The sequence below is a fragment of the Bos mutus genome, chromosome 21 (genome assembly GCF_027580195.1).
Source record: "Bos mutus isolate GX-2022 chromosome 21, NWIPB_WYAK_1.1, whole genome shotgun sequence".
Lineage (NCBI taxonomy): Eukaryota > Metazoa > Chordata > Mammalia > Artiodactyla > Bovidae > Bos > Bos mutus.
This window is the reverse complement of record NC_091637.1, coordinates 46,205,211-46,221,122: the sequence shown is the minus strand read 5'-3', so window position 1 is coordinate 46,221,122 and position 15,912 is coordinate 46,205,211. Positions and strand designations below refer to the sequence as shown.

Genomic DNA, 15,912 nt, shown 5'->3' with positions numbered 1-15,912 from the left:
CAGGGGCTCTCAGAGGCAGTATACCTCTCTGTGTTAGGAAACCTCTGTAGCAGGAGTGAATAAAGACAAGCAGAGGCAAGCAGATGAGGGAAGGGGAGAGAAAGTCTTAGAGCCAAGCATCCCTGCCATTGCCGTCATTTCAATTATAAGCCAATGAATTCCCTTCTTGTGATTTATGTTGAATTTTGACTTAAACAATCAAAAGAGCCCTGACAAATGATTTTGGTTGGAACTGACTATCTGCATGAATAAAAAGCATTGTTTCTCTCACACCAACTCTCCTGCCTTTTCACTGGTAAGGTAAAACTGAAAATGTGAACTCTGTGTTTGTTCATCCTGGAAAACACCACTTTAAAACACAAATGACTCCTTGTAGGAGTATCTTTCAAACTGCGTGAAACAAATATTGAATAAATTAAACTGCAATGGAGAAAACAGTATTGCTTCATTTATTGAACAACGGCATTTTAGATTCTGTGCTCATTTTAATAATTGTACTGTGGTCTAATTGGACCCATATCTTCCATATTAACTTTTAATCTCATGCTCTTAAATTCATTTTCAATGACGAGTGCTCCAAAACCCATTCAAAGGCAAGAGAAAGCCTTAGGTGTAGCTTGAGTAAACCTGTAATTTCACTCGGCTTCCCAGGTGGCACAGTGGTAAGAATCTCCCTGACAATGAAGGAGATGAGGGTTCAATTCCTGCTTTGGGAAGATCCCCTGGTGTAGCAAATGGCAACCCATTCCAATATTCTTGACTGGAAAATTCCATGGATAGAGGAACCTGATGGGCTACAGTCCATGGGATTGCAAAGAGTCAGACACAACTTAGCATGGGCATGTGTGCACACACACACAGACACACACATACACACACTCTGTAATTTCACAGTGTTGGTCTTGAAACACTTCATAATATCATTTTTCTTCTTCCTTGGAAACAGGGAAATCCTCTCTCCTCGTTGGTTGTAAGCTGAATTTAGTTCAGAAAAGGTGCCATTTATGAATTCATAATATAGCTAGCAGCTATATTGATGTTGATGCTATTTGATTTGGCATTTGTATGTGTCAGGGCTTCCCCAGTGGCTGAGTGATAAAAAATCCGCCTGTAGTGCAAAAGATGCCAGAGACTCAGATTTGATCCTTGGGTTGCGAAGATCCTCTGGAGCAGAAAATAGCAACACACTCCAGTATTCTTGCCTGGAAAATCCCATGGACAGAGGAGCCTGCTGGGCTGCAGTTCATGGAGTCACGATTCAGACGTGACTGAGTGACTTAAACCACCACAACCATATGTCAGGGTAAAGCTTAACTGCTGTATCAGAGAGACCCAACCATTCAGCAGCTTAAAGAAGGAACTATTTCTCTTTCATGTGACAGTTCTGATGGTAATAGTTCAGTTCATCAGGGAGTCTTTGCTCCTCATAGTCACTCTGGGACACAGGTCCCTTCCAGTGGTTGCTCTGCCATCCCCTAGGGCACTGTCTGGTCATCTGTAAGGTATAACTTCAGTTACTACCACCCTGAAGTTCTAATTAGTGGGAAGAGGAAATTAGGTAGGAGAGAGGCATACTCATGGTCTTATGCACTCTGCTTCTCACATGCCATGGATGAAGAATTTAGTCACATGGTCACACACAAAAGATGCTGGGAACTGCCATATTTATGAGATAGATGGGTCATGGTATCAAGAAAGAGAAATTGGATTTTGGTGGAGCTCAGGTATTGTTTCCAGAGATATTTTACGCTTTTAGATTGTGCCACTGTTTCACATGTCCACTTATCACATGCATTACTTTGGTGCATAAGAAAAACAAATGAGGACATTGATCCTTGGAACACCAAAGTAGCACATGAAGAAATTTTATTTGTCTGTTTTCAGACTTTTTAGACAACCTGAGAATTCCAGGGTAGATTGTCATGGTTTTAATTTTCATCCATCAAGAGATTCTTTTAGTGAGGATGCATTTTAAATTGCTTGGCAAAAAGTTAGGGACTGCCTTCTCTAAAAAAGATGATTCATTTTAAAAATCTTTCATTAATTGCTATGTAACTTTGCTTTTGAACTGTGGTGTTGGAGAAGACTCTTGAGAGTCCCTTGGACTGCAAGGAGATCCAACCAGTCCATCCTAAAGGAAATCAGTCCTAAATATTCATTGGAAGGATTGACACTGAAGCTGAAACTCCAATACTTTGGCCACCTGATGCAAAGAACTGACTCATTGGAAAAGATCCTGATGCTGGGAAAGATTGAAGGCAGAAGGAGAAGGGGACAACAGAGGACGAGATGGTTGGATGGCATCACTGACTCAATGGACATGAGTTTGAGTAAGCTCTGGGAGTTGGTGTTGGACAGGGAAGCCTGGCATGCTGCAGTCCATGGGGTCACAAGGAGTCGGACATGACTTAGCGACTGAACTGAACTGAACTTTGCTTAAGAATAAGAATATGAATGTGTCCTTTTACTTTCTTTTTTTACTTTTTGTCCATTTTTACTTGAGGACTTAATACTGCAGATTCAAAATTTCTTAAAGTAGTTTTATTGGGTTCGTGACCCATCTTTAGAGGCCTATGTTTATTTGTATAATTATTTTAGTTGGTGTTTCCAATTTTCTACGTTTCTATATGATGTAATTTGGCCATTAAGTATATTAACTGCTTAAGGTATACACATTTTGGTACATTATTGGATCTTAGTTAAATATTTGCCAAACCATAAACCCAAGGAAACCTTGAAGATTAAAACTAAACAAAGAGAATATCTGCTGAATCTAGTTCAGGGAATAGTGAACATCCTTCAGTGTATTTGTTCTTTACATACTTGGTATTACTCAATAATATGACCAACAGTTTGTTCATTCAACATTTTTATTCTGTATATAGATAGTATACCATACCTTGTGCTAGATACTGGAGACACTAAGAAAGAAAAACAAGCTATTTAGTTACTATGTATTCATAAAAACAGGAACTTAGTAGTTATCTCAGTGTTAACTCCACCTCTTATCCCTCCAACGCTTTCCTCCAGTATCCTGACTCCAACAGGACTAGCAAGCCTATGCTCTTTCCACCATATCCTCATCCCCATTCATCTTCACTTCCCTCTACTCATCTTAAGTTCCAGAGTCAACCATTATAATAATTTCCTGGCACACATTCTTTTCGTTGCCCTGTCACTTCCTCATATTCACTTGACAAAACCTCATTCTGGTTTGCCTATTCTGCCTGCACACACACAGCCAAAACGTGGCTACCGAAAATGACACTAAGTCATGACCTCTGACCGCAAGTGTACCCTTAGTGTTGCCTTGTAATCATACTACTATATGTTTCCCCATCCATCCCTTCCCTCACTCCTACTGACAACTATCTCATACCTTCTCTCTGCTTTCTCCAACATCCCCTTCCTTATTCTCACTCTCGGTTGATGACCTTGCTTCCTGAGAAAATGGAAAACGGAAGCGAGCAGAAGAGAACCAACACCTAGAACTATGCTAGGATAACTAACACAGTGTGCACTCAGAAAAATTTGATGAATGAAAACCCTCCTGATTGTGTACTTGTCTGGCTCCCAGAAAACTGGGGTTAAGCGCATTTAATGTTATACAGTAGCAAAGACACATACCACAGTGCTTGTTTGGATGGAAGCCATGGAGGCAGATACTGTTTCTAGTGAGTTAGTAAGTTAAGCATATTAACTGATATCAAACATTGATTATTATTTAGATTATATTTCTGTGAGTAGTAATATATTCAGTGCTATTATAATTAAATATTTGTGTTATAAAATCTATCTGCCATCATGTTTATGTAATGTCTCACACTTCAGAATCTAAATATTGTTTTTCAGTTGATACTTATTTTGCTTGAAGGGCAGTTTCATTTTTGCAAGTTTTTCATGTGGAAGTAAAGATTAGCTTAACCCATACTTAGTGAAAATTCTGTGTGATTGAACTGTATGGCTGACTACATAACTGAAAATGAATCAGCTTTCTTCTTTGTTCCCCATAAGCCAGACCTTGATAAAGCACATGGGCTTCCCTTGTGGCTCAGATGGTAAAGAATCTGCCTGCAATGTGGGAGACTTGGGTTTGATCTCCGGGTTGGGAAGATTCACTAAAGAAGAGCATGGCAACCCACTCCAGTATTCTTGCCTGGAGAATCCCCATGGACAGAGGAGAGTGGCGGGCTGCAGTCCATGGGGTCACAAAGAGTTGGACATGACTGAGTGACTAAGCACATAGGGGGATTTATCTAAAATAAATCCCAGTAAGCTGGATTTCATAAAAGCATGGTACCAAGGCTGGTATGGAATAGAAGTTCAAAATAAATAATTTCTATAGCTATGGTTCTAGGTCATTTGGCAAATAAAAAGTTAAGAGCTATTACATAAAGGCAAGTGTGATTAAGTGCAAAACACTTGGCTGTATATTAATTAAGGTAATAGTGGCACATATTTTAACAGTTCTAAGTCTCTTACTCTATCAAGATGAACAATGAGATTGCAAGAAGTAGTACTAATTCTTCCTGTTTCTGGACTCCTATCCAGTGACTGAGGCGAAACTGTCTTTAAAGTAACATTTTCCCTCCTCTCTTTTAAGATGCTCATACCCTTGGAGGAGGGCAGGGGAAGGAAGCTGTTTTCCTGGAAGACTGTTGCACTCATTACCAAATCTCTATGTGGTCTAAGTATTGGGAAAACAGCATTGTGAATCACATGCATGGTCAGTAGTTTGGTGGGTTGGATGGTTTTCTTGGGTATCAATTCCTAAGGATTTCTTTAAAAATTCTGGCATAATATCATAATTTTATTGTTAAATTATCATGAACAGAGAATATGGGCTAAAGGTTGATTTATGGAACCCTTGGAAATTTGTGACAAGCAGAGTTAAAGAAGTTGTTGCTGTTGTTTAGTCCCTAAGTCATGTCCGACTCTTTGCAACCCCATGGACTGTAACCCGCCAGGCTTCTGTGTCCATGGGGTTTCCCAGGCAAGAATATTGGAGTGGGTTGCCCTTTCTTCCTCCAGAGGATCTTCCCGACCCAAGGATCGAATCCAAGTCTCCTGCATTGGCGAGCAGATTCTTTACCACTGAGGCACTAGGGAAGCCCCTGAGTTAAGGAAGTACTGGTAATTAAAAACTCTCCATATACTATACTTTTAAAATTATTTGAACCTAATATAGATAACATTGGAGAAGGAAATGGCAGCCCACCCCAGTGTTCTTGCCTGGAGAACCCCATGGACTGAGGAGCCTCAAGGGCTGCAGTCCCTGGGGTCGCAAGGAGTTGGACACGACTGACCAACTAGGCAATAAAGGTAACAGACTTTGTAGTTGGATTTGGGCAGTGTTGGTCTGGTAAGTGTTTAATAACTGGCTCTCTAGAAAACAAACAAAATCTCTGATTTGTACCTTTTGGTATTTTCCTTAGTGTAAATACTCCTACCATGGGCAGTTTCATGCTACCACCATGATGCCACTGAATGTGTGGTTGGGAAGAGAGGCTTAGCATCTGGCCGGTAAGGGTCAGCTTTACTACAGAACTGGAGGAGTGGGCAGGGAGGGCCTGAGCTCTGTTGCTGAGTCTTGTGACAAATAGAAAGATCCTTCTTTCCAGGCAGTTCAATAATAGAAGGAAGGAAGACCAACTGTGAGGAAGTTATCAAACTTTTTTTTTTTTTTTTTTTTCTTTTTTTTTCTTTATTTTTTTAAATTTTATTTTTAAACTTTACATAATTATATTAGGTTTGCCAAATATCAAAATGAATCTGCCACAGGTATACATGTGTTCCCCATCCTGAACCCTCCTCCCTCCTCCCTCCCCATACCATCCCTCTGGGTCGTCCCAGTGCACTAGCCCCAAGCATCCAGTATCGTGCATCGAACCTGGACTGGCAACTCGTTTCTTACATGATATTTTACATGTTTCAATGTCATTCTCCCAAATCTTCCCACCCTCTCCCTCTCCCACAGAGTCCATAAGACTGTTCTATACATCAGTGTCTCTTTTGCTGTCTCGTACACCGGGTTATTGTTACCATCTTTCTAAATTCCATATATATGCGTTAGTATACTGTATTTATTTGAAGAGGCTGGAATTTAATTATTTCAACCACTAAAAATAAAGGATAATTATGTGATGTAAGTGCTAATTGTTGTTACAATGGCAGCCATATTAATTATAGTACATAAATGTATTAAATCAACAGGCTGTACACCTTAAATTTACATAATGTCATATGTCAAATATATTTCAATTTAAAGAAAAAAGAAATTCTGAGGCAAAGCAATATATCTTCTTTGTGACTGATAGAGAAGTCCCCAGAATTGGTCAAGTCTCTTTTGAATGGAAAGAGAGGTCCTGGTACTCAGCAGATAGAGTGGAGTCCTAATTTCTACAACTACCCTTCTGCATGTTGATAGACTTCCAATGTTGAAATGCTAGTCACAGTGAACATTTTTTTCACTCTGGATACACAAAATACATTGCAACTTTTTCCGAAGTGTATATATAGTATATACACATGCAATCGTGAAACAAGTGATACGTCTGTTTCTCTTCACATTTCCTTCACTTTAAAGACATTTTGTGTGTATGTGTGTGCTCAGTCACTTCAGTTGTGTCCAACTCTTTGCAACCCTACGGACTGTAGCATACCCTGGTCTTTTGTCCACGGGATTATCCAGGCAAAAATATTGGAGCAGGTTGCCATGCCCTCCTCCCAGGGATCGTCCCAACCCAGGGACTGAACCTGTGTCTCTTGTATCTACTGCATTAGCAAGTGGGTTATTTACAACTAGCACCACCTGAGAAGCCCTTAAAGGCATTTAATACACTTCTTGAGGAATTTCTGAGAAATAACTCCAGAAAGAATAAAGAGACAGAGCCAAGGCAAAAACAATACCCAGTTGTGGATGTGGCTGGTGATAGAAGTCCAATGCTGTAAAGAGCAATATTGCATAGGAACCTACAGGTTATATCCATGAATCAAGGCATTGGAAGTGGTCAAACAGAAGATGGCAAGAGTAAATGTTGACATTTTAGGAATCAGCGAACTAAAATGGACTGGAATGGATGAATTTAAGTCAGATGACCATTATATCTACTACTGTGGGCAAGAATCCCTTAGAAGAAATGGAGTAGACATCATAGTCAGCAAAAGAGTCCAAAATGCAGTACTTGGATGCAATTTCAAGGGTGACAAAATGATCTCTGTTCATTTCCAAGGTAAACCATTCAATATCACAGTAATCCAAGCCTATCCCCCTTCAGTAATGCTGAAGAAGCTGAAGTTGAATGGTTCTATGAAGACCTAAAAGATGTTCTAGAACTAACACCCCCAAAAGATGTCCTTCTCATCACAGGGGACTGGAATGCAAAAGTAGGAAGTCAAGAGATATCTGAAGTGACAGGCAAATTTGGCCTTGGAGTACAAAATCAAGCAGGGCAAAGGCTAACTGAGTTTGGTGAAGAGAATGCACTGGTCATAGCAAACACCCTCTTCCAACAACACAAGAGAAGACTCCACACATGGACATCACCAGATGGTCAATACTTAAGTCACATTGATTATATTCTTTGCATCCAAAGATGGAGAAGCTCTATCCAGTCAGCAAAAACAAAACCGGCAGCTGACTGTGGCTCAGATCATGGACTCCTTATTGCCAAATTCAGACTTAAATTGAAGAAATTAGGGGAAACCACTAGACCTCTCAGGTATGACCTAAATTAAATCTCTTATGATTATGCAGTGGAAGTGACAAATAGATTCAAGGGATTAAATCTGATAGAATGCCTGATGAACTATGGATGGAGTTTCATGACATTGTACGGGAGGCAGTGATCAAGACATCCCCAAGAAAAAGAAATGCAAAAAGGCAAAATGGTTGTCTGAGTAGGTCTTACAAATAGCTGTGAAAAGAAGAGAAACTAAAGGCAAAGAAGAAATGGAAAGATATACCCATTTGAATGCAGAGTTCCAAAGCATAGCAAGGAGAGAAAGGAAAGTCTTCCTCAGTGATCAGTGCAAAGAAATAGAGGAAAACAATAGAATGGTAAAGATGAGAGATCTTTTCAAGAAAATTAGAGATACCAAGAGAACATTTCATGGAAGATGGGCACAATAAAAGACAGAAATGGTATGGACCTAACAGAAGCAGAAGATATTAAGAAGAGGTGGCAAGAATACACAGAAGAACTGTACAAAAAAGATCTTCATGACCCAGAAACCACAATGGTGTGATCACTCACCTAGAGCCAGACATCCTGAAATGTGAAGTCAAGTGGGCCTTAGGAAGCATCACTACGAACAAAGCTAGTGGAGGTGATGGAATTCTAATTGAGCTATTTCACATCCTAAAAGATGATGCTGTGAAAGTGCTACACTCAATATGCCAGCAAATTTGGAAAAGTCAGCAGTGGCCACAGGACTAGAAAAGGTCAGTCTTCATTCAAATCCCAAAGAAAAGCCATGCCAAAGAATGCTCATACTACCGCACAATTGCACTCATCACACGCTAACAAAGTAATGCTCAGAATTCTCCAAGCCAGGCTTCAGCAGTACGTGAACTATGAGCTTCCAGATGTTCAAGCTGGATTTAGAAAAGGCAGAGGAACCAGAGATCAAATTGCCAACATCCGTTGGATCATCGAAAAAGCAAGAGAGTTCCAGAAAAACATCTACTTCTGCTTTATTGACTACACCAAAGCCTTTGACTGTGTGGGTCACAACAAATTGTGGAAAACTCTTTAAGAGATGGGAGTACCAGACCACCTAACCTGCCTCCTGAGAAATCTGTATGTAGGTCAAGAAGCAACAGTTAGAAGCGGACATAGAAAAACAGACTGGTTCCAAATCAGGAAAGGAGTATGTCGAGGCTGCATATTGTAACCCTGCTTATTTAACTTATATATAGAGTACATCATGCGAAATGCCAGGCTGGATGAAGCACAAGCTGGAATCAAGATTGCCAGGATAAATATTAATAACTCCAGATATGCAGATGGCACCACCCTTATGGCAGAAAGCAAAAAAGAACTAAAGAGCCTCTTGATGAAAGTGAAAGAGAGTGAAAAAATTGGCTTAAAACTCAACATTCAGGAAACTAAAATCATGGCATCCGTTCCAATCACTTCATGGCAAATAGATGGGAATTAGTGGAAACAGTGGCAGACTTTATTTTTGGGGGCTCCAAAATCACTGCAGATGGTGACTGCAGCCATTAAAAGATGCTTGCTCCTTGGAAGAAAAGCTATGACCAACCTAGACAGCATATTAAAAAGCAGAGACATTACTTTGCCGACAAAGGTCCATCTAGTCAAAGCTATGTTTTTTCCAGTAGTCATGTATAGACGTAAGAGTTGGACCATAAAGAAAGCTGAGCACTGAAGAATTGATGCTTTTGAACTGTGGTGTTGGAGAAGACTCTTGAGAGTCCCTTGGACTGCAAGGAAATCTAACTCGTCCATCCTAAAGGAAATCAGTCCTGAATATTGGAAGGACTGATGCTGAAGCTGAAATTCCAATACTTTGGCCACCTGATGCAAGGAACTGACTCACTAGAAAAGACCCTGATGCTGGGAAAGATTGAAGGTGGGAGGAGAAGACAACAGAGGATGAGATGGTTGGATGGCATCACTGACTTGATGGCCATGAGTTGAGTAAGCCCTGGAAGTTGGTAATGGACAGGGAGGCCTGGCGTGCTGCAGTCCATGGGGCCACAGAGTTGGAGAAGACTGAGCGACTTAACTGAACTGAACTGGGGTATTTTACCATCTGCCAGCCTAATCCACAGCTTGCTTTTCCCCTGGTGTTTCTCATTGCATTACTCATTGTATTAAGGCCCATATATAGCAGTTAACTTTCCATAAAAGACCAACAACATATCTGAAAATTGAACCACTTACCTAAGTGCACTTGGAGCTTACTTGGGGTCTAATATAAAGTTTAATAGCAAGTAAAGGAAAATAAAAGGATAGCTTCCATTGAATTAAAAAAGCAAACAATAATTTTAAAATATATTACATTGAGCTGAAATTGAGTTTAGTAAAAACTTTGCTTACAAGTGAGATTTTCATTAGTTTAATAATTCTCAGCTTTTCTGTCCTTTCATTCAAAGTGTGCTTTTTAAAAACCCACTTGTTTTTAAGCTCTGCATCAACTTTTCTTCCTTCCTTGTACATTCTCTATCTATCATGATTTCATGCATAATGTATGTATATGTTTATAACTCTGAAATATATTTTCCTATATTCTGAAGTCGATGAAATAATAAACTTTATGAGAGCAAGAAGTTTATGCCAAGGAAGTTACTGCACTCCCTTTAGTTTTGTGCTAATGACCATTGCTTGGAGTTAGTTTCTTTAGAAAAATACAAACTAATAGTAAACTTCCATGATAATATTTGCTCAGAATTTTCAAGGAAGTCTGTGGCTTGCCCAAAAGCTTAACTTTTAACAACATCTTTCAAACCTGCGAAATTACACTGCCTATTTAGCCAATTCAGTGTGCATAATATTAATTTACTATGCCACAAAGGTAGTACGCTTTAACTGTTATTAGGGGAAAGTATTTATTTGATTTCCCTTTATGAGTCTCACATTGCTTATAATTCAGTAGGGCTACCACATTTTCTGGGCAGGCTATCAAATAGGATGTTGTAATGATTTGCTTGACTAGTAGAATAGATGAAAAAATATTAGTTCTGTCTGTAGCTGTTCTATTTTTGAATTTCAGATTTGCACAGTTTGAGACCATTTATTCCTCGTGGTTTTCTTTAAAATTTTTTTTTAATTCCTTTATATTTTAAAGAGTTAAAGATGTCACACAAAATCAGGGTAATGGTTAGGGTACTATGATTTCAGAGGACAAAATAGAAGACAAGTTTTATTTTAAAATGCTTGGGCTATAGTACAATGCAAAATTTTTGGCTTTGGTGAAAGGAAAACATAGGTCTTACTTGTAACTGACATCTTGGGATGCTTGAATGCTTCAGCTCTCTCTCTGCATTACTATCCCCTTTCATCTTCATGAAGATGTTGAGATGTTTTCTGATTCATAAAAAGTTACTTAACAAAATTATCTTTGGAATAATCCATTCTACTTAGAGGATACATACAAACTCAGAGTGTTTCAGTAGACTAACTTCCTATATTATACATTATCATGGATTTCTTGAATAACTGGATGAAGTTCTCTTTATGTACGCTGAATTCTTAAAACTTCATCATCTACATATTGTTGTAAAGGAGACCCATCATTGTGGCGGTTTATTATTTTATATAATCCGTTTCTTTTTTCAACAAATCTTTATCAAGCAACTACTAGGTTTCAGGTATATTTTAGGTACTTAGTGCATATTGGTGGACAATGCAGACAAAGATCTCTGCCCTGGTGAATCTTATATTCTACTGGAAAAGACAGGAAACAATAAATATAAAAAAGGAAGTAAATAATGTATTATGTTCGAAGTTGATAAGTACTTTGGCAAGAGGAAAAAACAGAGCAGCAAGACGTGTTTTTTTGTTTGTTTGTTTTTTGATTCTGGGATAGGAAAGAGCAGACCTCTGTATTAGAGTGGTCAGATTACTCAGTGACCACGTAAAGGAAGTTGGCCACGTAGAATCTGAGGGAGGAGTATTCCAGGCAGAGGGAATGGCTAGCACAAAGGCTGAAAGCTGAGACAGTCTTGGCATGTTTGGGAAACAGCAGAGACCACTGTGGCCAGAGTAGAATTAGTGAGGGGAGAATAGTAGGAGAGTTGCTGAGGGAAGTAGTGCAGGCCTGGATTATGCATGGCCTTTCTGTGAGTGAGATGGGAGTCGTTGCTGACCAGAGGGATGACGTGAAATGACTTACATGTTAAAAAGGATCACTCGGTCTGTTGGGTGAGAACAGATGGAAGGGGTCAAAGGTAGATGAAGGGAAACCTGTTAATGAGGTGCTGCAGTTAATCAGCTGAGAAATGATGACCATAACTTAACTAGAAAAGGGTCAAGAGTACAGGCAGTAGAGGAAGTGAGAGATGGTAGAAGTCTGTTTGTATTTTGAAGTAGAGCCAATGGATTAGAAGAGAATTTTGAGAGACAGAGGAGTCCACAGTGATTCTAAGGTTGAACAGGTTGGTTTTTGTTCTGTTTATTTTATTTTGTTTTATTGAATAGGGGTGTTGGGGAAGTTGTTCAGTTTTACTCATGTGAATTTTGAGAAAGTTGTTAGATATCTAAGCAGAGACATTAGATAGACAATCAGATACTTAAGTCTAGACTTTGAAAGAGAAGCCTGTACTGGACATGTATTGGGCAAGTTGTTAGCATATAGATGATAATTAAAACCATGAATTAGAATGAGATCACCAAGGGAGTGAGTGTAGATAGAGAACTTAAGAGTGAATTTCATGTATTTGGCATGATTTACTCAGTGGGCTTGTAAAGTTAAATACACCCTCTTCTCAAAGAACTCATGGTTTGTATTTGACTGTACATTTTCATAAATGCAGGAGATGCTATTCATATAGACTGTAGTGTCTGGAGATGAATATTGCAATGGCCAATATGGGGATGTGGGGAGCAGTGTGGAGAGTCAGTTCTGTATTTCTGTATGTTAGTGGCTATCAGTTCAGTTCAGTTCAGTTCAGTCGCTCAGTCGTGTCCAACTCTTTGTGACCCCATGAACCACAGCATGCCAGGCCTCCCTGTCCATCACCAACTCCCGGAGTTTACCCATACTCATGTCCATTGAGTCAGTGATGCCATCCAGCCATCTCATCCTCTGTCATCCCCGTCTCGTCCTGCCCTCAATCTTTTCCAGCATCAGGGTCTTTTCCAATGAGTCAGCTCTTCGCATCAGGTGGCCAAAGTATTGGAGTTTCAGCTTCAACATCAGCCCTTCCAATGAACACCCAGGACTGATCTCCTTTATGATGGACTGGTTGGATCTCCTTGCAGTCCAAGGGACTCTCAAGAGTCTTCTCCAACACCACAGTTCAAAAGCATCAATTCTTCAGTGCTCAGCTTTGTTTATAGTCCAACTCTCACATCCATACATGACCACTGGAAAAACCATAGCCTTGACTAGACATGTTAATGGCCATAACATGATACAATAAATGCTATTCTTGATATATGTAGTAGAGTTGTAATATAATATAATATTAATAATGTAAAATGTAATAGAATTGGTATATGTCATGGGATTGTAGAGAAAGGAAATGTGATTTGACTCAATGATAAGAAGGTGGAGTTAAATTTAGAAGACTCTGTTCTCAAACAGTGTATCTTAGAACAGATTAATATATAATAACATTGTGTGTAGTTAAAATCAAAATTAAGACCTGAACTGAAGGATCACTTGACATTATCTTTTAATAACCTACATTCAGGTCCACCTTTGGGCACCTAGTTTGTCTTCCGAGATCCCCTATCCTATTGCTAAAAAGGCTACCAAAGCCCATTGCAGCATTGCTCATGGCTGAAGGCAGAGGTGGACGAGGAAGGAAGGCACAGGAATGACAACAGGACCACAGCATTCTAGCTTTCTATACGTGAGGATTCTGTTAGGAGTTAGCAGGGGTGCTATGTCCCATAATCAGTCCATCAATGTGGTCTTGCCCTTTCCATTGTCTCTTTTCTGTGGCTTAGGTTACAAAGGAATGGTTTTTAAAAGTGGATTTTCTACTTTCTGTTGTAAGCATTATAATCTCAAAAAAAAAAAAAAAACCCACTAAAAAAAAACATCTTTTCTGTGAAGTGATGCCTTTCTTTAATGTGATTTTCTGTTCCCAGCTCTAAGAATACTATTGAGTCATCCACCAGTGGTTACTGGCCAAGTAGGTGAGAATTCTAAAAAATGCTTCCAGGTGAAATACACACACACACACACACATATATGTGAAGTGAGTGAAGTGAAAGTTGTTCAGTCATGTCTGACTCTTTATGACCCGTTGGACTATACAGTTCATGGACTTCTCCAGGCCAGAATACTGGAGTGGGTAGTCTTTACCTTCTCCAGGGGATCTTCCCAACCCAGAGATCGAACCCAGGTCTCCTGTGTTGCAGGCGGACTCTTTACCAGCTGAGCTACCAGGGAAGCCCCGACTTTATGTGGGGAATTTGCAAAATTCATACATATACACATACACACACACATACATATTCACACACATGTATATCTTTAACATTTTTAAGTGGTCTTTACCTCATGACATCAGCCTTGTATCCTACAAATAATCTCAGTTATAAAGCACATCTAAGCCACAACTGAATTAAAATTTTACTTAAAAATTGTAAATATTTGGGACTGCCCTGGTGGTATGGTGGCTCAGACTCCACACTCCCAATGCAGAGGGCCTGGGTTCAATGGAACAGTGATGGGGGTGTAAAGTAAATAAGGCAGATGGAATCTCTGTCCTTATGGAGCTTTTTGACAAGCAAACAGTTGCAGTGCCATGTAATAACACAAGTCCAGGGTACTGCAGGAGTGCATCAAAGGGCACCTGTATCTGTTAGAATTAGGTTCAAGGACAAGTGGCACAAAACCCAAATAGCAATAGTTTAGAAGAAATAGAAAAATTTTAACATGAATGTCTTGAGGTAGACCAGAACTCCATGATGTCAGACCTACTTCTGTCTTGTTGCTGTGCTGTGTGTGACCTCCAGGCCCCAAATCACCTCATTGTGCAAGGTGACTTCTCCTGCCCCAAATCCACATTCCACCAGAAGGAAGTAGGAAAAGAGAGGGGAGGAGCAGTCTCTGTAACTTTAAAAGACTTCCTAGAAATTGCTCAAACCACTTTCACTTACATTCCCATTGGCCAGAACTTGGTCATGTGATGATCTAGCAGCAAGGGAGGCTGGGAAATGATGTATTTATTCTGGGCAACCAGGAAGAAAAAGAGGGTGAATGCTAGGGGACAACTAACAGTCTCTGCCTTAGGATTTCTGGGAAAATAATTGTCCAAATTGAGATCTGGGGTAAGTAGGATTCTCAGAAGTATATGTGTGTGTATCCTGACAGGAGGACAACATTCCAGAGAGAAGGAAAAGCTCAGGGAATTGAACACTGAAGAAACTGTTCTTTCACCAATCACAGTTAATCCTTGCATGATAGTGTTTGTGCTCTTCTTCTAGTTGGGCATTGGCTTTTCAGACTTAGAGGTGCTTGGGACTCCAGAACTTCCATGCTGTGATGAGAGAGATGGTGTATTTACCAAGGGGAGAAGATTGGAGCATCACCACTCATGTGTTGGCATGTTAATAAATGTGATTGGGAGCAGTGGAAGGGTTACTGGACAGATGATCAGATTGATAGGAGAACATAGTAATAGAAGTTAGTATCACTCCTCTATTTAAAATCCCTGCTTGTGCCAGAGCACTTATAAAAATGTAGCTCAATGCTCTGTGATGACCTGGAGGGAGGCTCAAGGGGAAGGGATATATGCATACATAATCCTGTTGTACATAAAGGAACACTGTTGTACAGTAGAAACTAAGACAACATTGTAAAGCAATTATACTCCATTTTTTAAAAAACGTAGTCACATATCTTACTTCCATTGAAATAAAATTTTGTTGTACTTTAGCCTTTTGCTATTAGCCTCTGTTACCTGTCATGTCCAAAGGTCCAAGTGTTTTATTTGAATCTTCATACTTGAGAAACCAATACGTTCAAGAAAATAGGAGCCAGTCTTTGCATAAGTGTTTATTGGACTTTTCTTTATCATCTTTCAGGTCTTGTAGAAATTTGCCTGATGCACCCTCTCGATGTGGTGAAAACCAGGTAAGGTTCTGCATGAACAAGTTTTATTGACTTTGGCTGATATCCAAATTAAGATCTGTCAGAACACTAAATGCTAGAACTTGTCCTAGGCCGGTAGCTTCTCCCAATAATGGCATTTATATTTACTTCTTA

At 39.6% G+C, this 15,912-nt stretch overlaps 1 protein-coding gene across 5 annotated transcripts in view; it reads left to right on the top strand.

The window, feature by feature from the left end:
• SLC25A21 (solute carrier family 25 member 21) overlaps positions 1–15,912 on the top strand; it is a 526,466-nt gene that overhangs the window by 296,633 nt on the left and 213,921 nt on the right. For all 5 annotated transcript variants that reach the window (XR_011461727.1, XM_005891791.2, XM_070358760.1 and 2 more), the window contains exon 2: positions 15,732–15,780. Coding sequence is in view for 4 of the 5 variants with exons in the window: in XM_005891791.2 (XP_005891853.1) it covers positions 15,732–15,780 (49 nt within the window). In the remaining variant the exon portion in view is untranslated. The remainder of the gene's footprint in view (positions 1–15,731; positions 15,781–15,912) is intronic.